This window comes from Solanum verrucosum, unplaced genomic scaffold, assembly GCF_900185275.1.
Source record: "Solanum verrucosum unplaced genomic scaffold, falcon-dt-bn FXZP01000102.1, whole genome shotgun sequence".
Lineage (NCBI taxonomy): Eukaryota > Viridiplantae > Streptophyta > Magnoliopsida > Solanales > Solanaceae > Solanum > Solanum verrucosum.
This window is the reverse complement of record NW_026019930.1, coordinates 2,894,287-2,920,072: the sequence shown is the minus strand read 5'-3', so window position 1 is coordinate 2,920,072 and position 25,786 is coordinate 2,894,287. Positions and strand designations below refer to the sequence as shown.

The 25,786-nt window shown below is 32.1% G+C and overlaps 2 protein-coding genes across 2 annotated transcripts; one reads left to right on the top strand and one right to left on the bottom strand.

Moving 5' to 3' along the window:
- The first annotated feature begins 199 nt into the window (after positions 1–199).
- Positions 200–4,240, top strand: LOC125828837 (phosphatidyl-N-methylethanolamine N-methyltransferase). The gene is made up of 3 exons (XM_049508163.1): positions 200–469; positions 3,023–3,429; positions 4,072–4,240. Exons 1-2 carry the CDS (start codon positions 219–221, stop codon positions 3,270–3,272), a joined length of 501 nt encoding a protein of 166 aa, XP_049364120.1. The 5' UTR covers positions 200–218; the 3' UTR covers positions 3,273–3,429; positions 4,072–4,240.
- Positions 4,241–4,422: 182 nt separating this feature from the next.
- Positions 4,423–6,530, bottom strand: LOC125828711 (probable WRKY transcription factor 60). The gene is made up of 4 exons (XM_049508059.1): positions 6,207–6,530; positions 5,613–6,053; positions 5,378–5,494; positions 4,423–5,259 (listed from the first exon to the last, which is right to left on the bottom strand). Exons 1-4 carry the CDS (start codon positions 6,279–6,281, stop codon positions 4,789–4,791), a joined length of 1,104 nt encoding a protein of 367 aa, XP_049364016.1. The 5' UTR covers positions 6,282–6,530; the 3' UTR covers positions 4,423–4,788.
- Between the last annotated feature and the right edge of the window lie 19,256 nt (positions 6,531–25,786).

Genomic DNA, 25,786 nt, shown 5'->3' with positions numbered 1-25,786 from the left:
CAAAACGTGCATAAACATGTCAATTTCTGTTTCCAAGGTGGTGTAATTTCTAGCAAGCCCAACAATATGGTATCAACAGATCGGCCCAAACTTATCAAAATATGCTGCTCCTGCGGACAACATAGACACGTTAGTGTTGTCGTCGAAAGGGATTTTCGGCCTTGAGGTTAAAAGACACAAATAAAGGAATACTGAGACAGAAAGCGGAACAAAGAAAAATGGGATTATGGGCATGTTTAGCAGTGATATCACCATTTCCATTTTACTACTATCTCTGGACACATCCTCAAAAATGGGTCGATCTCTGTGGAAGTGGAAGTGGACGTGACCCTTGCAAAGTTATGGCTATCGTCTCTCATTTTATAAAGTTCATCCAATTCATCTCACTCTTATCGGTTTCCACATTTTCATGGCCTCCTCCGCTTTATTTTTGGCCCCTTTTCATCTTTGGTCAGTTCCTTAATTTCAGGTCAGACCTCAAGCTTCAAATTTGATCTTCTTTCCTCTTTACTATGTTTTATGGTCATTCGACAATGTAAAGATTATGTCAATTTGTTAATTTTATGAACATATACCTTGGGATATTGTTGTTTGGTAGAAATTAGATTCTTGAATTTACTAGAATGAAAAATGGCATTTTTAGGATTGGAGTGAAATTGGCATAAATAAAGCTGAAATATATACAAAGGATTTGATTGTTCCCAAGGCTTTGGTTCAACGAGAAAGATAGTATAGAGCGGGATGTCTCGCAAGCTCACGTGTTGAAATCTTGATGCAGTGGAGAAATGGTAGAGGGGTGGACCCATTCTCCATAGAGTTTGAGTTAAATGTAAAAGATTGATATTGCTGACACTAACTAATTTGAAATCGACATGTAATTTGTCGATGAGCTGATTGAAAAATTGGATATCTAGGTTCATGTTATCGTTGGCAATTTTTAATGCGTGGAGGAAAGGGATGGCATAGCGTTCCTGCTTGTCATCAATTCACTAGGAGCCAGTTAAATCATTAATTACTGAAGGAAAGCATCTTTGATGTAAGTTCCTCCTGCACTATGGAATCATGCTAGCCTCCGATAGACTAGTTTTGATGTTGTCATGGAGATTCAATGCACGCAAATTACGAAGTTGTCATATTGACAATTTGATGAAAAACTAGTGCATAGTTGTGCGAGCAGATCTAGGCAGGGGCAGAGGTAGAAGTCTAGATACGGGTTGTCTCAACTCAATAATTTTTGCTCAAATGGTGTAGTTATATTAGTAATTCCTTGAATATGTACACACTAAATTTAGAACCAATTATTAGCTATCCAAAACCCATAAAGTTGAAATCTTGGCTGCGGTCTCTGCCTTGAGGGTTAGAGGTTTCAGCTGGAGGATTTCATTTGAACCAATAATCATTGCTTTTATATTTAATGTGTTAAATGGATAGCATGTACATAATAGTGATCACAGGTCCAATATGGACTACCCTATAGTATCTTCTAAAAGTTAATCAGCTGATGTGATCGGGCTGAACTGGAATGATGAAATTTGAAAAAGTTAAGCAATCTGAGATTGCACTGGCTCATCAATCCTCTGAACTGATTCCGCAAACCACTTCTCCTCTACAATATGAGTGTTTCTGATCTGGCTGAGAAATGTATATAAACCTCTAAAAAACCCACATAAACAGCACACAGGAATCGTTATCTGCTTGGAATGGGCTATATAGCTTTAGATGCTCTGCCTGCAATTTCAAACAAACGCACTGAAGTAGTGATTCAATGATGCAAACTTTGACGTATCGACCAGTTTATTAATTAATGTCTCTAGAGATATAGGGGAGAATTAATTGATTTGGGCCCATCATTGGGTTACTGATCTTTACCTCCCACCTCAGTACTTTAATGGTCAATTTGTACTCAACTAGACTTTGTTCCAAAAGACTAAAAATCAAGGATAATTTGGTGAAGTCTGGTTGGGATGGGATAGAGAGTAAATATAGATATTTAGCTCTGATTAGAGTTCCGGCCAATTGCACCCAAGGGTATGGCCTAGTGATCAATGAAGTGGTTGAGAACCATGAGATCTCTGTTTGAATTCCCTGCAGAAACAAAAAAACACTAGGTGATTCTTTCCATCTGTCCTAGCCACGGTCATCAAAAAAAAAAAAAAAAAAAGACTTCCAACCAATCTTACTAAATGATACAGGTTTCCTCTATGAGTTTAAGTTCTGTACTATGAGGTAGTGAACCTCATAATCATTACTCTTCTATAGCCACTTGACCAAAAATATTTACAATCGTTAGCCAAATACGTATATTATACATTAATTCTACACATATGTACATCTGTCGGCTACTTTTTTTGGTCAGGGGATATTTAAGTTAGCTTCCCTGTTTAATACATAGATTATTTCTTCTCATAGAAGAGTAATGATTTTGAGGTTCACTGACTAACTTAAAACGTAGTTATTAACTATAGGTTTCTTTGGATCATACATTCATATACTTTGTACAAGCATTAATCTAAAGATTATTTCCACATTCCAACGCAATAGAATTTGGAAGGCTTAAAATAGTAAAATGCCTACGAAAAGATAATTGGAGTCATTTGTCAAAAAGGAAAAAGTTTATTAGAATCACATCTTATTAGGTGTTTTTTCAACACCTTAAGTTGAGTTTAGTTCAGAAACATAGTAGCAACAGAGATTAACCTGATTAAGATCCCCATTGATAACAATTATTGGATAGAGGCTCGCCATTTCAATGGCAACTTTCAAATAAGAGATCTGACATGGCACCAGCATTCGCTTTAGACTTCTGTATGGCACCAGTAGTCACTTTAGATACTCAACTGACTATTTATTACTTCGTTGTTTTGGATATCATGATTCATATATTGAATGAAGCTATGTCTTGGTTCCATCTTATCAAGAGTGACTGCTATGTTAGACGTGCACTCCTATCGCTTGTCCATGTTTTACATTTAGTTCTTTACTCTATTGGGGCTCGTGGGTGTAATAATTTACAAAACTGCAGGGTGTATCAACTGTTGGGAGAAGCTGGCACTTACTATGGGGTCCGCTTTGGGAAGAATATCCCTTGGGCAACAGAGTTTCCTTTTGGAGTAATAAGAGATCCTCAGTATGTCGGCAGCATTTTGAGTTTGCTAGCTTGCCTCTCTTGGGTTCCTTTCTTGTATATTTTCTTATGGGTATTGGGATATGCATTTATAATACAAGTTGAATCCAAGGAAGATCCAGCTACTCGTGCAAAGCCGCTTTCTTGAGTCTATAGAAGATACATCTGCCAACTTCAAGGAACTAGTACTGCTTGCTTCTGCATTCCAGAGAAGGAATCCTTTTGATAAAGTTCTTGTATCAATGGTTTCTTGAGTTCTCGAGCCCTTTTTTAATATCAGACTCAGCAATATTTTGGACGATTCTGTAAGTTTTTTTTTTTTTTTTTTAAGAAGCCAGCATAACTTTAGATCCCTATGTCTTTTAGGATTTGAATTAAAAAATCCAGGCAATAAAGAGCAATTTTTTTTTGTGTGAATGGTTCTTGAGAACACTGTATGTTCTATTTTGACACAGCAAAACTGAATGATTTGTCAGCTGTTAATGCAAAATTTTCGAAGTAGTAACCTTCGGGTATGATGTGGAGGTAAAAAAAATGCAGATATGATGTGATTTATGATTGAAGAGAAAATAAAAGGCAATTTGAATGGTCAATTGCTTGAGTTTCTGTCTGGCCATAGATTTTGAAGTTGAAACTCGAAAATTTGAGTAAGTTAGGTTTGGACATGCATTTTACTTGATTTTTTTTTTTTGAAGTTTTGTGAGTTGAAGTCCAAGAACCCAAAAACTGGCAATATTTGAAGAATCAAATTTCATGGCAAAATAGATATTTGCAGGTAAATTGTCAAAATTTGCTTCTAAAACATAGGGCCAAACACTAGCTAAAAGTCAGCATTTACTGGAAAAAGTAAGAAAAATAGAAAGGAAGAATAGTGTTTAAGTAGCTTGAGGACTTAAACATGATTTTGATTTCTTGCCCTTGTTGAGATATCTTTATCAGTGGTGCAGATAATCAACAAGGTTGGGTCCTTAGACAAATACATGTTAAGACATTGAAGCAATAAGTAGAAGACTTTTAGTTGGAGTGTTGGACCAACTAAGATGTACTCTTTTATGCTAGTGGATGGAATCACAAAAGACCATCTCATCAGTTGCTTTCAGATAATGATTGTTTTTACCTTAGTTGCTCGGACTCTCCAAAAATGTTGCCGCACCTTTTGAAGGATCCAACACAGGCCTGATGACATTTTTGAAGAGTCCGAGCAACATAGGTTTTTACTATAGCAGATTACTTTATAATTGTTTTAATTCTTGCATGTAGCTTAAATTTGATGCCACAAAAGAGTTGCATAAAGTCGGTGAACAGAACAATAAGTTGTATATTTCATTATATCATTTCAGTATTCTACAAAGTTGTCAAATTCAACAACTTAAATGTTTCAAAGACAATTCAGTCTCAATCTAGCCAACTCAGAGCAAGTCCATTCTGCAGGGGACCCAATATGGCTGCTGTTGAAAATTTCTCACAGTCCAGCAAGATCCCATTCTCACGTGCACTTCCAAGTCCAACTTTGCGGTCCAAATGTTACTAACTTTTCCTGTATTTACATTTGAACAATAATTTGTGTTTCCTTTTTCCTCCTAAGGACTTTTCATATGAGTCAAGTTGGAAAATATTGAACAATTGTCTATACAAAGTAGTTGACTGCTCTGCTGGACTTTTGTTTACCATCTCCCTGTCTGATTGTTATGTTGGAGAATTTTTCCTGATATGGCGGCAGCAAGTGCTGCTTTGAAACTTGGATCTTTGGTCAATGAAGTAGCCATTTGCTCTATCAAGAATTGTTGAAACTCTGGCCTATTTTGATATTCACCTCCTGTTGTCGTTGATGATGATGTTGTTGTTCTAATGCTATTGCCTCCGGTAGGACTAGTAGTACTGTGATTCATCTTCATATCGCGTTTTTCTACTGTTTTCGGTGCAGTAAGATCTAGAGTAATGGTTGGTCCTGAGGAATTGAGAGTTGTAGAACAAGGTACTGAAGTACTAGTACCGGCGATAGTTGTCACATTTAATCGGCTGGCAGTGGAGGTATTAGTACTTGCACCTGATTCTGGTTTTGAGGTTTGTGGATGGTTATGTTCTCCTTCATATGTTGCTACCACAATAGACTGATCTTCTATGCTTCTCTGAACCTGTCAAAAATGCCAAATGCACTATTAGAATATGCGCGCAAACTGACTTGAACACGAACATGACAAATTCATTCTTTACTATGATTGTCAACACTCAAAAATTAGGGTTTCAATTTACCTTCTTCTTGACAGGGCAACCAGGTGCAAATGAGCATCTGAAGTAAGCTCTGGGACAAGGGTTGTCTCTGGTTACTTTCTGACCATACTTCCTCCACTGATAACCATCCTTTACAATCTGCAAATAAGTTCACATCCGAAGACATAATTAGTTGTATGCTCTCACTAACAGCTTAAACTTTTAGTTGAGATACGAATAACTCTAAAGTGTCATCCTCATAAGAGTATGTACTTACAAGAGAGGTATCAGATGCATCAGTCTTCATAGAAACAATTGTAACCTTCGCTTTAATGTGCTCCTCTCTGAGTTTCTTGCAACAAGACTCTTCATCACTTGAGCTGCTTTCTGATGAACGTCCATGAACAACATCCATATTGTTATTATTATTGTTGTTGTTGTTAACAGGATTAGAGATATTGGAGATACTTTCAGCTTTCCTTTTCCTTGACCCTGCACTACTATCTTCTGCTACACCATTTTGTGTGCTCATATACTCCATCATTTGGTTTCTTAAAGCATTGTAATTTTCACAAACTACAGTAAGCATCTCTGTTAACTTCTTGTTTTCACTGCTCACTCTGTTTAGTTCCTCTAACAAATCCCCTGCCTCATTTTTCACCCCCATATTCTCTCTTTCTCTGCTCAATCCAGTGAAATCACTTTGCACTTCTTGTTTCTGAAACCAAAAAAGAAACAAACATCAATACTAACAACTTACAACAAGTGAAATCCCACTAGTCTACGCAAACCTTATCACTACCTAAAAACATCAATACTAAGCATATAAATAATACATTTGGGAATGAGAAATATAGTCCAAAAATCTTACCGGAACTTTTTCAAGAACAGGACGAAGCCTAAAGCTCAAATCCAATGAAGTATCAACCAAACTGGTAAATTCCATAGATATTAATTTCTTCTTTGATGTATGAAAATTCCAAGAATCAACAAAGTTGTAGTCTTTCTTCAGGTGTGTTGAGTTAAGAAACAAACACTTTTTTTTTTCTCCTCAAAATCTGATGATGGTATATAGAAATGAAGATAAAAGGTATATAAATACCAAAGGGCTTTAGAAGACCAGCTGACCAAGTTGTAGGAAGGTGGGAAGAAAATCAGGAAAAGGGATAAATATTAAATTGATGCAAATTGAGAGTTTCTATCCTTCCTTTTTTTTTTTTTCTTCTTATTAATTATTATCCACAGCTTACTTATAGTTGTCAAATTTGTACCTAAGCAAACACAAGTGGTGGGTACAGTAACACATGTATAATTATATACTCCTATATATCTTCGGTCTTCACTGTCTCAATTTATATGACTTACTTTTTTTTTAGTCAATCCCAAAACAAAATGATACATTTTCATATTTAATGAAATAATTTATAACCACGTTTATTTTAGACCATAAACTTTAAAAATTTTATTTTTTTTAATTTCGTGTCAAGTCAAATTATATCATATGAATTAAAACGGGAAGGAGTAGTGTATAGCTTTTCATGTCGGCCCATCATATTTTGAATTTTTCTTCTCTAGTCAAAGTCAAGACAACCATTAGGAAAGTAGAAAGAAGGATGTATATTTTATATGGATAAAATAAAATAAAAGAAAAACTAAAAGGTGTTTAATATATTTATGCAGTATTAATGTTAATATATAGTTGAATTTTGAGTCTTGTTTTGACCAATCTTCTAACCTACTTACTCATATAACATCATTTGGCACGTCATCACTAACTTTATGTGCAAAATTAAAATAAAGGAGGAATATTTTTTTTTTATTTGATATACGTTCTTTGTTTTTTTACAAGCATTTTCAACGTTCACTCTATTTTTTTTATTGCTGTCCCCTGTGAGGTCTGGATTTGTAAAGAGTAGAATATTTAAGTATTTTGGGTGTTGAAGAAAAAGTATTTTCTGAAATGACTTTTTCGATAGAATGAAAAAATAAGTGATTTTTAGATTAATTATCTCTATCTCACTCTCTAACACAAACCACCTAACCCCATCCCTGCCGGCCATTAGTTTTATCCTCATCCATCTCTCATTATATATCCTATATTATATATAAATATATTTGAAATAATATTTTATATTTATTTATCAAAAATATAAAACAAAATTATTTATATTTGAGAAAAATATTTTTAATGGTACCAAACACACCCTATAGTTAATAAAGTGCATAAAAAATAGGCACACGCAGTTCACCAATTTAGCTGTCCAATACGCGTTCTCTATGTGTATGCCACGATAGATTAGGATATAAGGATAGTCTTATTTTCTATTGGACAGAAATTAATGCTGCTAGATAAATAAATAAATAAATAAGTCTAATACTTCCTTCATTTTATTTTATTTGGTTCTCATATTTAGAATTGATTATGTTTTACCTGTTCATTTTAATAAATGAAGAGAAATTTTTTACTCCCTCGGTTCCTCTGTTCTTATTTATATGTTACTCTATCATTTTAAACTTTACGTAAGTTTATCATTATATCCTTATTTAGTATTCTCTTAAAGTCAAGTTTCAATAAATGAATTAAAATTAATTTATTAAATTGATCAATGAATATGAATTAATTATTTAGTAGTTTCCTATGTTGGTCTAATTCATATTTTCAAGGCTAATAACTCTCAAAGGTAAAATAGGAAGAATAGTGTCATTTATGCATTGATTTTGTGAAATGACAAATATTAATGACCATCTATTTTTAGTAAGGATGACATATAAATATACTACATTTGTCCACTTTTAATTGTCATAGTCTCCTTTTTTAGAGTTAAACTATAATAACTTTGACTAACATTTTACGATGTATTTTTTTCATCGTATTGATATGCAAAAACAATTAAATTTATAGTACTTTTCATAAAGTTTTTGAATATTTAATTTTTTTTGTTAAATTATTAAATTAATGTAATTTAATTTAACTTTGAACATTAGTCAAATTGACTTTCGAAAAGCTCAACATGTCAATTAAAAGTGGACAAAGAGAGTACTCCCTCCGTCCCATATTATATGTCGCCCCTTTCTAAAAATAATTGGACCACAATATATGTCATTTTATAAAATTTATGCATAAATTACCATTTTTTGACCATTATACCCTTGATAGATTAATTAATTAATCTTGAAAATGTATTTACTTTGACTAACCTAGAAAATCAACAAGTAATTAATTTCATTGGAGAGTACTTCATTCATTAATTAACTACTTTTTTTTATTCACTACTTATTCTATAAAATTTGATTTTGAAAAAAATATCAACAAAAAAATTAAAAATAAAAGATGAAAAAAAAGTCAAAAAAAATCTTGAAAGTTGAAGCTTCAACAAATTTTATCAAGGAAGATGACATTTCAAAAAGTTCAAAGGAAAATTTAGATCAATTTGAAGTAATGAAATTTGAATATTTGTGATGTTGTCATGTTTGCTTTAAGAATTTATATATACAAATATAGAAAAAAAAAATATTTTACACAAAATATATAGGAAAATTGAGGTGGGAAAAACTTGGTTTTTAATTTTTTTTTTGGATCAATTGGTGAAAAAATTTGGCTCCAAAAATAAACTCTAAAATTTAAATAGACATCTAAATGCATTTATATTTTTGAAATCTAACATTTCATCATTTATTACAAAGTTGTCATAAACAAACATTAAATAAGGGCATATGTGTAAAATTACCTTATTTCTTAATGCAAGTGCAAATGGAAAATGTGACATATAATATGAGACGGAGGGAGTATATGACAACTAAAAAAAATCGGAGGAAATAATATTTTTTTAATAATATCCTTGTTATTAAATGATTACATAAAGCGATAGTAATCAAATTTATATTTTCAAAACATAATTAATAAAATTATTTAAGTAAGATAAATCCTTTCGTAAAGAAAGTATCAAGTCAACATAAGCCAACGGAGAAAGTACTTAATTCTAACATGATTTGGACAAAGTTATGAATTAGCCAAATCAAGGCATCTTGCAACTAGGTCATTGGAAAAGCTGTGGCTAGTTGAAATTTTCATAACTTCATTTTTCTAGAAAATGAAAAATTCAGAATGCATTAAAATGATGGCGTTGACTAATACAAAATACTTGAGATTCAACTCATTAAGAAAATGACTCTAAAATTTGTCAATGTGTTTCACACGACAAAGTCTTCTAATTTTTTAATAATTTTTTTAATTCATCCAGTCAGTCAAGTATGGACGATTCAACGAAGAAAAAATAAAGTATGAAGAAATTAACTTGGTCTCTATGCTAAACAAATATGAAAATTAATAAATACGTGTCAAAGTTGGCTGCCGGCCCACTTCAATTAGCTCTTTATTGAAATACAAATAGACAAGTAGAAATATATTTTATTACTATAATTTAACATTCTTTATAAATGTTGTAAGATTTTATCGACTTCGAATGTAATGACATTAATTTATTTATCGTTAAATATTTTTGCGATAATAAATATTACTATTAAAAGAAAAATTTATTGGCCACTAAATATCTTTTTTGTGGTAGTGAATACGACATTTAGATATTTTTGTTTTAGTTTAATTATTTTTTATTAGCATTATCATATATATGTCAATTGACCAAATTCACATCATATCATATCATAAAAAAAAAATTATACTCTGATTAATTATTCAAAGTTTACAATTATTAGCTTCTACATAACGTCTTGTTATTTTGATTCAACTTTTTAACTAGAAGTATCAAATTCAAGTCCCTATAAATAAAAAGATTCTTATAGGAAATTGGAATTCAAATTTAATCGAATTATGAATCTGGAATGGAAAATCCAAAAAAGACAATTACAATAATGCACATGGAGTAGTAGATCTACTTAATTAACTAGACAAAGGGCTCGAAATGTTTGTTCATTTCCCTTCTTTTTTCCTCATGTGGTATTAGATATTTGAATTTGTGCTGGTATATTTCGTTTCATTTTCTTAGTGCAAGGGAAAATGCAAAGAGAAAGGTTCGAGGAAGAAGAATAAAGAAAGAGAGAAGTATTGAAAATATCTTTAAATTTGACGTGAATTATTAGTTTCATTTTTACATTATTGACATTTTTAAAAACATTTTTTTACTTGATTAATTAAACTTAAATACACTCTCGATCTTGCAACATGAGCGAAATTTACCCCAAAATTCTCGTCAAATTTAAGAGTGTCTTCAACACTTCTCTTAGTTTTTTATTAAGAGTTTCATGCTTCTTCGAGAATTTGAGACCACTTGTTATTATGTGACAGATTGGAGGTGTATCTAAGTTTAAATAATCAAGTAAAGTGGTGTTTTTAAGACTATCACCAGTTTAGAGACGAAACTAATAATTTACGTCAAATTCTGAGGTATTCTGATTACGTCTCTTACAAAGAAATCAAAAAAGCTGATGGAAAAAAAACGTAGCGTTCAAGAGTCAACAAGAAAAGAATTGTTGAATCGTAAACTCAATCTTCAACAATTGTTTTTCTTAATATAGTAGAAAGAAATCTATCAGAAACCACTTTCGGTTAATATTAAATAAGATTTTAAAAAGCACCAATTTAGTCAATTTATATATATTAGCTAAGAGTTGACATTGAAATAGAATTAAAAACCAAACTGAAATAGAAGTATATAAAATATTATTATTATTTTGATGATGATATATAGTCGTAGAAGTTAAAACTCATTTAGATTATTATCAAATGTGAAGTGGTAAAATATTAAAAAGGAAAAACTATTGGTAGTGATGCGTCATGGTCTCAAGTCAGGAAAAATGACGGTCATCCAATTTCCACCTCTCCCTAATTACGCAAATAGTCATTTTGTGCCGTTATTTATCTTTTTATTACGATTAAAAAAGTTGCGATGACGTAATAATATTTGTGTCTATAATTAGAAATTTAGAATTCAATAAAATTATATGAAAGCACTCCTAAACTTGATGTAAATTAGTAGTTTCATCTCTGAACTATTGACAACCTTAGGGACACTTCTCTACTTGGTTAACTAAACTTAGATGCATCCTCGATCTACCACATAACATAGCAAATGATCTCAAACTCTTGTAGAAGCATATGACTCTTAATGAAAATTCGATAGAAGTGTTTATTGCTGCAAGTCTTTGGGAAATCATCAGAATTTAAGTAAATAATATGTCGTAATTTTTAAAATAAATTGTTCAAATATCTTGATGGACTTACAAAAGTTTTTTCACAAATTTCACCAACACTTTTTTGCTTAAAACTTTATTCAAAACAATCTTCTAATGGTTCCAAATTTAATATTCAATATTCTATATTAATTTCAATTATTTTTTATGGTTCAATTCAACTTAAGTTTTCAAAAATCAAATTTGACAAAAAAAATCTTCTTCAACAATCAAGCACAACAAAATTTAATAATAACATTTATTTATTTTCAAATTTCTTCAGTCAAATTAATCCAAATAAGTAAAGCATTTGCCATTTTCTACCGCAATTTTTATTTTTTCTTAAAAAAATAGAGAATGAGAAAGGAGGAAAAGAAAAAAAGAGAAATAGCAACATATTCTGACCAATATCTATATATGCACTAAATTTATTAACTGATTTAATTCAATCTAATCCAAAAGTTTTCAATAGTTAATTAATTTCTTTTAACTAGAAAAAAAAATCAAAATAAAATAACCTTGGAGGAAGACTTTGATATATTTAACCATGGACCCTTAGACCTCTGATGACCAGTCAGGAGACCAATCCACTAAATATAATTATATTGTTGGTGTTGATTCATTGAATCTCACCCATAGTTACGTCTCTTTTACGTACATTTAGAATGATTTTGTTTTCTACAATATGTGTCAATTAATATTCGAGATTCATGAATGCTTTCCATCTTTTTCATCATTCTATAATATATGTCTACATCCACTTAATTACTTTTTGGACAGTAAATATGTACTGGAAAATAGACTCGATTAATAATAGGAAGAAGAAATAAAGAATATTAGGTATTGCTCAAGTCTCAACCTATTATTGCACGTATGCATAATGGGTGCGCAAGGAGTTCATCTCAGTCCTCTTCGTCGAAAAGTTATAATACATATAACGATCAAAATTCATTATTTACTTGTATAGCATAGATATTGATTTTCTATAATGGGTGCGCAAGGAGTTCATCTCAGTCCTCTTCGTCGAAAAGTTATAATACATATAACGATCAAAATTCATTATTTACTTGTATAGCATAGATATTGATTTTCTTTTATTTCTTTAATATATTTACTTATTTATATTCTAAAAAATTTCGTGAAAATATTGTCTTCACCAATCGCCATATTGTAAGTGGTAAGGATAGTGAATGTCATAATCCAGAGAGTTTGAAACACAGTTTTTGCATGCACCGAAAACATAAATTTGAACACGCTTCTCCTTTCTTTATATCAAAATATCAATAATCTTTATGTCTTTTTTTTTTTTAATGATATATCTTAATTCATAATGGGGTAGGCGGAATAGTGTTAAATATACTGTTTTGACAGCTTTAGGCTTGAATTAGGTGTAAAATTATAAAAAATAAATAACAATAAAATGTATGAGTTATACTATGATTATAATTAGGGATGACAAAATCAAATCATGAAAATATGACTTAGCAAAACCAACCTATGCAAACATGGCCCACTAATTGTCCAAGTTTTTGTGAATTGATAATTCACTCATTTATGTAATTAGTTTAATTTATTTTAACTGATTTAATTTAGTCCATTTAAAAAAATTAATTTGTGGGAAAATCTATTTGCATTACGTTATTTAAGGTGACACTTTTAAAAACTTTAGATCCACAATTAAACTGTATAATTTAGACAAATTATAAGTACGTAGAGAACTGGCCTTACCGAATTCTCCTTGAAGCGGCTTACACTTCACACTTACATAGGTGATTTCTAAATGTGTTATCCCGTAGATACACCATTTGATATACCATGTATCAAACTTAGAAATCATTAAAAAGTCCTAATGTCTTTATCCTTGTTATTGAACATTGCTTATCATGAGAATGGACCATAAAAAATATTTTGACAATGTTGAACCGTCATCAATGACTTTGTTTGATCTCCTTGAACCTAGATCTTGAAATCTCCAGTCTTCTAGGTAGAGTTACCGCCACAATGACTTGTTCTCGGCCATAGTCCCATTCCTTTTGATAATCTATCAACTCTCTCTCTAGTTAGGCCTTTTATAAGTGGATCCGACACATTATTCTTTGACTTTCCATAGTCAATTATGATAATTCCACTAGAGAGTAGTTCTCTAACGATATTATGTCTACTGACGAGACTCTCCGTTATATATCATGCTCCATGCCCTACCTATTGCAAATTAACTTTCACAGTGTATGCATACTGGAGCTAAAAGGTTTGGGCCAAAAATCTTTCAAGAAATTTTGGAGTCATTCAACTTCTTCACCGGCCTTATCTAGAGTGATAAACTCAGATTTCATAGTAGAGCGAGCGATACATTTTTGTTTGGAAGATTTCCAAGAGACTGCTCCTCCACCAAGAGTAAATACAAATCCACTCGTGGATTTTACTTCATTTGACCTGGTGATTCAATTTGCATCACTATATTCTTCCAATACTATTGAATATTAGTTATAATGCAAAGCAATAGTTTTTAAGTATGTTTTAAATACTCCAAAACTCTTTTCATTGTCATCCAATGAGTTTAATTAAGATTATTCGTGAACCGACTCAGTTTACTAATAGCACATTCTATATCTGATCGCGTATACTTTATGATAAATATCATACTTTTCAATACTCTAGCATAATCCAATTGTGAGTCGCTTTTGCCTTCATGTTTTTGAAGTACAAAGCTCATATTTATTGAAGTCTTGACAATATTGAAATCCAAATACTTGAACTTGTCAAGTACCTTCTCATTCACATCAGTAACTTTAATGTCTTTCATATCGAAGTTACTTTCTAGCATATGCTTAGTAGCATTTACATCAGAAATGTCTCTTTTGTTGATCAACATGTCATCAACATAAAAACAAACAATGACCTTGTGATTTGGAGTGTCTTTAATGTAAAACCATTTATCACATTCATTAATCTTGAATTCATTTGCCAACATAGTTTGGTCAAACTTTGCATGTCATTATTTGAGAGCTTGTTTTTAGTCCACAAAGTGACTCAACAAGTTTACAAACTTTCTTTTCTTTACTAGGAACCACAAACCCTCGGATTGTTCCATGTAAATTTCTTCCTCTAATTTTCCATTTTAAAAAATGTTTTCATATCTATTTTAACGAATTTGAAGGCCATATTTCCCAACTAGCGCAATTAACATCTGAATTGATGCAATCCTAGTTAGTGCTATTATCTGTCAAACAAGGCTTTCTTATTGTCTAAAGCCTATGACAACAAGTCTGTCTTTGTATTTGTCAATAGTTTCATCAACTTTCTTTTCCTTTTGTAGATCCACTTTGAACCCAAAAGTTTATTTCCTGGAGGAAGATCAACCAACTCTCAAGTACGGTTGCTCAAGATTGAATCTATCTTACTATTGACAACCTCTTTCCAAAAAGGATGAGTCCATAAAAGACATATCTTTTTCGACTATATGGACTCATTTTCAAGAAGAAATGTTATAAAATCAAATCCGGAAAAAGTAATTTGTCCATTGACAATTACTATGCCTCTGAATCTCTTTATTAAGTACATTCTCATTTGGTTCTTTCCAAGGTCGTTTAGACCCTTCACTTGACTATCCGACGGTTCAGACCTATGAGCCATAAATCGACATGTTTTACCATTTGTAGCATATCCAATGAACATACAATCCAAAGTCTTAGGTCCTATTTTCACCCGTTTGGGAATAGTTCCCTCATTTCCATTTCTCATATGAAATAGACTGTATTGGAAATTGTTTGATCTCTATCTTTCAAGAGTTATTGCTTGTATAAACTTTAAGGGACGACAAACAATTCTCTATCAGGATACAACAAAGTCTGAACAAACACAACTTTTTGTTGCTCCTTTTCTTAACATACAAAAGTTTTTTTTTCTTATTTGTTACTTCATTTACTAACAAACAAAACCTTTTGTTTTTCTCTTTCTGAACAGACAAACTTTTTGTTGTTCTCTTTTGCTATAATGATAGCACCCCCCACAAATTTTGTGGTAAACCTGAACTTATAAATAGGACATTCAACATTTCCTTCAAAGTTCAGTTTTTTTCTGTCAACAATATCATTAGATTGAGGTGAGAATGTGCAATAAGTAATTTGATGGATGATTCCATTTTCCAAATATATTTCTGCAAAAGAAGATTCATATTCTCCACATCTACCACTTCTAATCATGACAATCTCTTTATCCAACTGATTTTCAACTTCAGTTTTATATTGTCAATATGTTTCTATTGCTTCATCCTTACCATTCAGCAAATAAACATAACAATATCTAGTGTAATTGTTAATGAAATTTATGAAACACTTTTTCTCACCACGAGATGGTGTTGACTTCATATCACAAATGTCAGTGTAAATCAATTCTAAGGTATTAAACTTCCTTTCAACAACACATACTTGACATTTTGATTTATTGCACTAGAATTTAGGCAAAACTTCTCAGTTGATCAGTTTTTGGAAGGTTTTGTAATTGACATGTCGCAAGCATTTATGTCACAAACAATTTGATTCAAGCAAGTAAGAACAAACAAAAATACTAAGTTTGAAAAGACCTTCTGTGAGGTAACCTTTTTCCACAAATATTTTGTTCTTTACTTTTTATAACTTTCTCAAATACAAACATTGTTTTAGAGTCAACACCTTGCCACATGTCCTTTCTAGAAGGACCTTTCCATAAAATTCAATTTGTTATAGAATTACCCCTGATCATAGTCTTATCAGTCCAATAAGGACAATATGACCCAAATATTTGTTTTACAACACAAATATAACAGATCACTTTTCACCAATGTTCATGTCTATAAAAAAAAAACTATTTTAATAGACATCTTTTCATGAAAAATCACAATATTTTAAGTGAAACTTTTTCATCAAAGAATACAATTCTTTTGAACAAGTAATATAATTTTGTGGTTTCATACTAGTCATATCATATACTAGTAAAGAGAGACTCAACGACCACAATATCAAATATACTCCAAGAATTTTGTGGGTCTCACATAATACAAGATTGTCATTAAATTTCATATCTTGTACTGTCAAATTTAAATTAGATAGTAAGTCTAATTTTGTCTTTATCACAAGTAAAGAACCCCCCACATTTTAAATATGTTCTCAAAAATATTTTTCAAGTATTTGAAATTACTTTCCACATATTTTTTCCCATGCTTACACATTGGCAACACGAAGCCTTCTTTTGGAGATTTAATCCATATAAACACTCATTGCAGGCACAAAACCACTAATTTTATGTAACTAGTGTTTTTTTTTCCTTTTTGTCACAACTAGACAAAACACTTAGTATTTAGAACACTAACAATAAAGATTCAATCTTTATACAACTTGTTTCTAGTTTAGCGATGAAGTTTTTATATTCTTCTAATCGTTAACCGAATGAACCTTGAATTATGATGAAGTTTTAATATTCTTCAAATCAGTTTCACATTCAAACAGAGTAGTAAACCAAAAAGGTTTTAATCTCCAGAAACCTCAAATACAACACCGTTTCGAGCTAATGATGAAGATTTTATTTTTTTCAATCATTTAGCCTTAATATTCCTGACGAAGATTTTGTACTCTTCAAGTCAAAATATTCATTCAAATAGAGTATTTAATAAATTGGTGAAGTTTCTATATTCTTCAAACCAATGCACAATCTGATTTGTTCGTGAAGTTCTTACATTCTTCAAATCAAAGGAGAAAAAAAAATCTCCAAAAGTCAAACACAATCAAATTTCACATGGAGTAGAAAACTACAAAAGTTTTATTTTTCCTCCTCTAAATAGAATACATATTAATAATAATAAAGATACATTTTGAGATCATCACATAATGATCATCTATCCTAACATTTATGAAATAAATTTCATAACTTATAAAGGATAGAAAAAGAAAATAATAATCAAGGAAAATAAAGATAGAACCTGATTTTTACTCTCATTGAATCATATTCTATCTACCAGCAATAATTTCATGCAAGTCACTTTTCTTGCTAATTTTTTTTTTCCTTTTCTCAATTTCCATCATATTCCTATTTTCCTCAAGAAGACATTTAATTTCAACAAGAAACTAAACTCATATTCAAATATTGTTAGGAGACCACATTTATTCATTTACTTCTTCTCATAGTTATATAAAACCAAAAATATAGGGAAAAAATTAAAGTGTTCATCTTAGCCTTTATGCACAAAATAACTTTTCTCATTGAAAAGAAAACTGAAGGGGTGCAATGCTTGAATACACTTGGGAAGAAAATAAAAATAATCTTACCCATCCAAGGAAAACTTACTACAAAAAATATACTCGAACATGTTAAAGTAGTACTAATTCATCCCAAATCTCTTTTATCATATGATAAAATAATTATCTTTTTCTTCTTTTTCTTTCCTCATAAAAAGACCACAAAAAAATAGAAATAATTTCCTTACCACAGAAAATACCAACAATACATTTCTTAAGTTTGTTATCTCCTATATTCAGATTAGCAAACCATAAATAATAAAAGATGAAAAGAAAAACACAAGAACTATCCGAGTCCACAGAACTCACTGTGTGTCCTTAAAGAAATTTAATCCCCTCAAGCACCCGAAGTTGCAGATTAATTTCTCCCAAAATAAAACGGATTAACCATTAAAGAAGTAGCGATACCTCAAACTTCGATAATGTCAATGAACTCAAAATGACAGCAACGAATCACACACAGACACGATCGATCGATTTTGTTTTGTAAAAAATGTATGCAAAAGAAGGGAAGAATTCGATGCAGAAAAATGAGAGAAAACCTCTCTATTTATAGCCAACAAAGGGTAAAGGTCATAACCCTTTGGAAAGAAGAGAACCTTCCAAAAGAAAACAGCCTTTCAGAATGTCACAACACTTTGGAAAATGCATAACCTTTCAAACGGTCACAATCCTTTAGAAAGGACACAACCTTTCATAAAGGTCACAACCCTTCGGCATAGTTACAACTTTTTAGGAGAGTCACAATCCATCATTTCATGTTCACACTTTTAAAATCCAACAACAACAACCCAACAACGTCGTACAACTCAAGCAACTCTGGTTTAGTTGAAGAGTCCAAAGCTGCACAAAAGAAATATCTTCTTCAACATATAATTACACTCTTGTTTGTATAGTGAATATAGTTGAAGACTTAGAATATTTTCTTTGTCTCAACTAATTCTTTCACTACACTAACTCAATATACACAATATAACGTAACACTTCTCATATTTTTTAATACACTCTTTCTCTTGTATATTTCTTAATCCTCAAAATCAAAATAAGACTATCACTATTTATAGGTGATGAATCATTCCTTCCAATAAATAGGAAGATAATTGGTAGTATTAAATTGACTAAATGAATCACCCAAAGGTTACAAGGATAAAGAGGTAGAATAATGTGTGAAATGAAAACTTGGTGGTTACAAGAGTTACAACAACTAATGACCACATTCTTACATAATTATTGGTGAGGGTAATGAGGTATGTTGCTCTCCAAAATACACGCAAGTGTACGTGATTGCACAAGTAGTATAGATAAGTTAAGAAACGAGTTATCGTTCCCAAGGGACTTATGATCAACTTATATTCACTTAACTCAACAACTAAAAGTAACCAAATGACCTTTTCAAGAGTTGATGATTTAGCTAAGTAACTACTAATAATTATGTACTAAATAAAAGTAACCTATAGTGAAGGACTTTGTTATTATGTTTCAAGCAAGTATAAAACAATTCCAGGGCTGCAACATACATTGAATATCATGCATCATATCATTAGCTTAGAATTTACTTCAGTTGTCAAATTATTGGTTTATAGGGTTGATAGTATGGTTCGGGTGGTTCGCCTCTCGCCGCCTACCCCAGTTAGCCATCTAACTACATCATTGAGCGGGGATAGATAAACTAACTGGCGAGCATTTATATTTCATCATATTTCATAACCAAGCAAGGTGTTCGTTTGGGCGTCAATCACGAACACTAATCACCTCAATCTAATATGTGGACCGAGCTCTCTATATTCTCTGGTCTATCTAATCCCTCCTTGTTCGATTTTAAGATTAGACACTAGATTTATTTTATGGTGCGCAAGCATAAAATAGTAAAACAAGAATATAGAAATAATTTGGATTGACAACCAAAAATCAATTGTAAAAGCCTCAGATAATCAATATTGAATCCGTAGCTACAACCCCAGAACTAGGGTGATTAGCTACTTATGCTATTAAAAGTCGATAATAGATAAACGTTCATCCAAAATTTGGAAAAATAGAAGAGTTAAAGGATTACAAACTTGAATTCTTGCCCTTGCACACTACACAAAAACGTCTGCCTCCTCTTATGAACCCCTAAAGATCTATTTATACTAGTAGGAAAAGATGGGAACCAATCCTACTCAAATTAGGAATCCTATTTAATGTTTAAAACTTGGAAAAGTCGACAAAAAAGGAATGTGTCGCGCCTCTGTTGCTCTTGGAGACACACTCTGAACTTTGGTGCCAGGCGTGGCGCGTCTTGCAGAGCGCCAAGCAGTTGTTGCCAGCAATTCCCGTTGGCGCGGCGCGCCATCAACACCCCTTTGAACTTTTGGGCCTGGCGCAGCGCGCCTGCCAGTACGTCATGCCTAGGTGCTTCCAGACTTAGCTAAATCCTTCATGCCTTTGCAAACTCCTTCCCATTTCAACTCCAATCTTCTTAATAATTCCTAAAACAACTAATCATGTGTGTAAGTGCAAAAACCATCACAAGTATAACAACAATCAAGTTAACAACTAGAAATCATTCTACAGTCTAATCGTCTTATGGGCAAATATTGACAACTTAGGCATATAAATATGTCTAAGATCACCACCCCACACTTAGAATTTTGTTTGTCCTTAAACAATTAATCTCTAGACTATAAACTCTCTTTTTTCACAACCCTTGGACTTATCAATTCACCTTAAAATCAATCAAACATTTTAAATCATGATATTGTAGTTCACAATGGATGCAACAATTCACAACATTTCCACCAAGTACAACACATGCTCAAAGAATGACCATTTTATTATTATTCACGGGCTAACGCGAACTCATACAAACACATCAATTAGATAAACCTACACATGCCATGAATGCCCTCACTTGTTCTTGTTTAGTAAAGCCTTTTACTCTAACAACTTGCAATATCAACAAGGCCTATTTTCCAAACACTCAACTCACCTTCCCAAAAGAAGTTCTTAATTTTCTCAACATACCATAAGCTTGCCAATAGTGTATTATTACTTTCGCACATATTTCTCAAGGAATCAAGAGGACTTTCATTAGGTTGTAACGTCGGCTTAAGCTAAGGGATGGAATATTTAGGAATCATTTTAGTGACTACACCTCCCTAATGCACATGTCATTATTTTGCCAATCATTTTCTTTATAGCTCTTTTTTCCTCCTAGTACACACTTCTTGACTATTTACCCTTTTTATTGCTTCATATTTGCCCTTTATTTCTTTTTCATCATTTTTTTTCATGTCTTCGCACTAGCCATCCTAACTCTAGATTTTTATCATCCAAGTAAGGTACACATTATCCTTGATAGGATCAGGGCCACTGTTTCAAGCATAATTCTAAATTAGCCACCCTCAATTTTAGTCGAGGTGCACATTGTCGCTAAGGACCAGGGCCAAACTAAAATTTCCTTTTTCACACAATGTAGCAATTCACCCTTAGCTATATCAACTAATATTTTCCAACCCTTATTCTCAACATAGTGCATTAAGGATTTTTTCATAGGATCAGAAGACTTGGTCTCAAACAACGGGTTTCGGCTTATCATGTGGTTTATCAATAAACAAGGCTAAAGGCACAATGGGGCTTTACTAGGGATGATTTCAATGGTAGGCATACAAGTAGAGGTAAGAATTGACTATTTCAAAGAAGCGCCTCAATCACATTCGTTAAGTCATACAAACTACTAATTCAATACACACAAGACAAGTTCTAAATATCAAGTTAAGAAAGAACCATTCAATTCTCACCACACATGGCATTCTGACACATATAGGGATAAAACAACCAACAGGTTTCTACAATTTGCATTACGGTATCATTACACAATTAAGCCCATTTATTTTTATTTTGAGTCAAAACTAAGAACACATGATTGTTACAAGGTCAACAATCTATTGCATTCTTCCAAATATGACTACCCGTGACGTTTGACTAACCCTTTCGGACATAGTTTCAAAAGGCCAAGGTTGTTTTCTCAATCCTACTCTTCTATTTGACTAATTTTCCCTTAAAACGGTCGTCATCCATCCATCATTGGGAACTGTCACTCCTATGACAACTCTAAGACTCGATAAAGCAATAAACTAGTCCTATTCAGTTCAAAGGAAAAATCCTCAGTAAAAATACCGAAAACAAACGCTCAGGAACCTACAAATAAATTTTTTTAAACATTTAACTAAAAGCTACCACTAGATTCGATAAAGCAGCAAACAACTATATACAATAGAGACATATTTACCCCACCCCACACTTTAAAAATATGCATTGTCCTCAGTGCACAATTAAAGCAAAGTATAGAGTCAGGAATACTCCATCGGGCCGCTAGGCCTCTTCGTCACCGTGATCAAACACCATCAAGGCATTCACATCCTCATCCACAACATCAGCGTCCTCATCATCCATAGTCTCATCTGCAGTAGCCTCATCATCATCTAACAGCTCCATAAAAGCGGGACCAGACCTGCACAGAAAGGCTGCAGTCTTGGTCAACGGATAGCGATCCGCCAAGGTCTCCATTTCCTCGTTAGTAACCGGGCGTCCACCTATTCGCAATTATAGCTCTGCCATACCGAACATTCGTGCCATGATGTTGTTATCACGGGCTTGCCTTTCTGGAGCAGACAAGACATGTCCATGGGACGTGTCTAGTGCCTTCGTGCGGGTTACATCAACTAATTTACCCGTCAGATCCGGGTGATAAGTGTAGACACGTAATTTTTGACCGAATTTCAGGTATTACACCATTTTTAGTACATAAATATTGCTTTTATATATAAATTAAATATTTTATTTTTCATTGTATTTTAGTAAATTTATTTTAAAAGATTGAAAAACTACAAAAAATATATGTTTTCATTTAGATTTAATAAATAAGCTAGTGTTTCTTAATTATATTTTTAGACTAGCTATTTGACTTTTCTTATATTTTATTAATTCAAAATAATTAATCAATATTTTCATGGTTTTTATATATATATATATATATATATATATATATATATATATATATATGTAATTAAAATAAAAGAAATAACCTACCACTACCCTCACCCCACTTACTCCTCCACTACCCCCACTATACACACACATACTCACACGTCTACACACTACACCACTACTGTCTACACACACATTACAATATATATACACAGACACACGCACAAAAAAGAAAAAAAACACACACACACACACACACATAGCAACGTAAACGGATAGAAATAAAAGAAAACAAGAAAAAAACACAATCTGCACATACAAAAAACCAAAAAATACACATCCTTATTTTATTCTTCTTTTAAAAATTCACCAACACATTCACATCTTTTCTTCCTTACCCATTTTTTTTTCATATCAACACAAACACATATACCATCACAAATAACCTACAAAAGTTGTGGGTGTTCTAATCGAGCTTTGGTTAAGATTTTGCGATATTCAACTTTACTTAATCTTCTTATTTAATTTATTCATGGAATTTGATGTAATTATTATGATAAGTTTTCTTACACTTTTATTTTATTCATAATTTGATCAAAATAGAGAATGTGTTAAGTGTTATATCCCTTTAATGAATGAAAGTAACTTTATTGGTGATTATTTTTATTTATCTATTTTTGTTCATTAGTTGTGATGTCTTAAAATGAATGGGTCATGATGTTGTTCTTTTCTTGATTTCGATGCTAATAATGATAAAGTAGGAATTATTGGGTTCACAAAATTATTGTTGTTTTATTTATTAAATAAAAAATGAGATTTATTTTAGCAATTCGTCATTGTTTTGTTGGATTAATAAAAAGTACAATATGAGTATGCCTAATTTCGCCATTAACTTCAAGATAAATAAAAAATATATATATAAGATGCGTAGGCCTAATTTTAACATTAACTTTAAGGGTGAATAAAAATAAAAGAATATAAGATAATCCAAAATTTATATTGTATCCTAGAAGTTTAGATTTGTTTTATTTTATTTGATTTTATTTAATATTTTCTTATAACATTAGATGGGTTTTAGGCATGTAAACAAAAAATAGTATTTGTTTCAATTAAGAATGTGGTTACACATCTTTTTTGAAACACTTAAAAGAAATTTAGGGATGTGGTGACACACCTTGATAAAATTATTCTAATATATATTTTAACATGTGGATTAATTTAATTAAAAGTATCATCAATAAATATAATAATGAAATGAGAAGATTAGTTGTCTAGAATTCAGAAAAATAAGAGTAAGTACTTTTAATAGTAGATGAGTTTTATGCACGTTAAAAATATTTGTAAAAAATTAAGAATGCGGTTGCGCATCTTTTTTGAGACATTGAAAAAAAAAACTCAAGGATGCGGTGATGCACCTTGTTTAAAAATATAATAACTTTCATTAATTTAAAATAAGATCACTTGTAGATAAAATTAGGTGATGCACTCGAGAGAAGAAAACAATTATGTTCATAAGCTATTTATATGTCAAAAGTCGAAATTGCAGTTATGCATCCGATTTGAGTCCAAATAAAAGTTCAACAATAAAAATGCAAACAAGTCATGACCTGAAAATAATATATCCACAAATGATTTAAAGTAGGTAAAAGTCAATAAAAGCGATCGTGCTAGAACCACGGGACTCGAGGGTTGCCTAATACCTTCCCCTCGATCAACAGAATTTCTTACCCGAATTTCTAGTTCGCAGACCATATAAAGAGTCATTTCCTTTTGATTAGGGATTAAACAAAAGGTGACTTGGAACACCATAACTCAATTCCAAGTGGCGACTCTAAAACGAAAATAAAATAATCCCTAAATCGATACCGTCACTTAAATTGGAAAAACCTTTCCGCCGCCTGCGCAAAAAGGGGTGTGACAATAAGCAACGGTCATGTCCATTGTTTCTTTTTCAATACCTTCAGCCCTCAGAAAACGGGTGATCAACCCCCCACAATAGAATCTCCACCTCAAATTGCTCCTAAATTTCATCATATTTTGCCTCAGGATTTCCCCAACATTAATAGACATTCCCTTCATCCGCATATAGACTAATACCACCCTATCTTTTGTCACATCAGGCAAATGCTTCAACAACACACTACATACTATATTCAGCCACACCCGAGCAACTTGATTAAAGTTAGCAAAATGTAGGGTATTATGCCTCCCTGTAGCTTTACTCCGCTCCAACCTAGCAGGCGAATCAACCCCACACAAGGTATGTCGGATATCCCTATAAGAAGGTTTATCCTTCAAGTTATTAAACTCATCAAAGTCACAATTCGGGGTACCTAACAACTAATTCAGAATTCGGGCAGAAAACTGGACATCTTTCCCCTAACAGGCACAATTTTATATTTTGTTTCAGTTAGCCAATTAGCATAAAATTCTCTCACTAACGTCAAATTGCAATCTCCCGGATTGTCAAACATAAACCTCAGTCCCAAATCAATCACAGTCTGATATATAACAGGAAATTACGACTGCAACCTTACTTCATTTACAAATTCATCGCCCATATACTTCTCCTCTTGTTGACAGGTGAACCATTCCTAGCCATACCTTTTAACAGTCTGTTTACATAATTTTTGCACCGATTCTCAAGCATTAGAGGACCCGAAAGTTTCGCCCTTCCTATTCCGCTTGGAACCCGCCACATTTTTGGCTTTTGGAGCCATGACCTCCTGTTAAGAAAAAAAATGGAGAAAAGAAAAAAAATTGGGGGTGGGGGCGCTGGCAGTGGTTAGTGTTGAGGGGAAGAAGAAAAAGGAAAAAGTTGTGGAGTGAGAGATAGGGATTTGGAGATAAGTGAAGTGTGGAGTTATGGGTGTGGAGTTTTGTGAGGATGAAAATATGAGAAGAAAAGAATGGGTGGTTTGGGGAAATGGAAGGATTTATTTAGGGAAGTTGAAAGAATGTGGAAGAAGGAGTGGGGGTTAATGGAGGTATTAGAAAGTGCAAAAAGATAAAGAACAAATAATGTGGG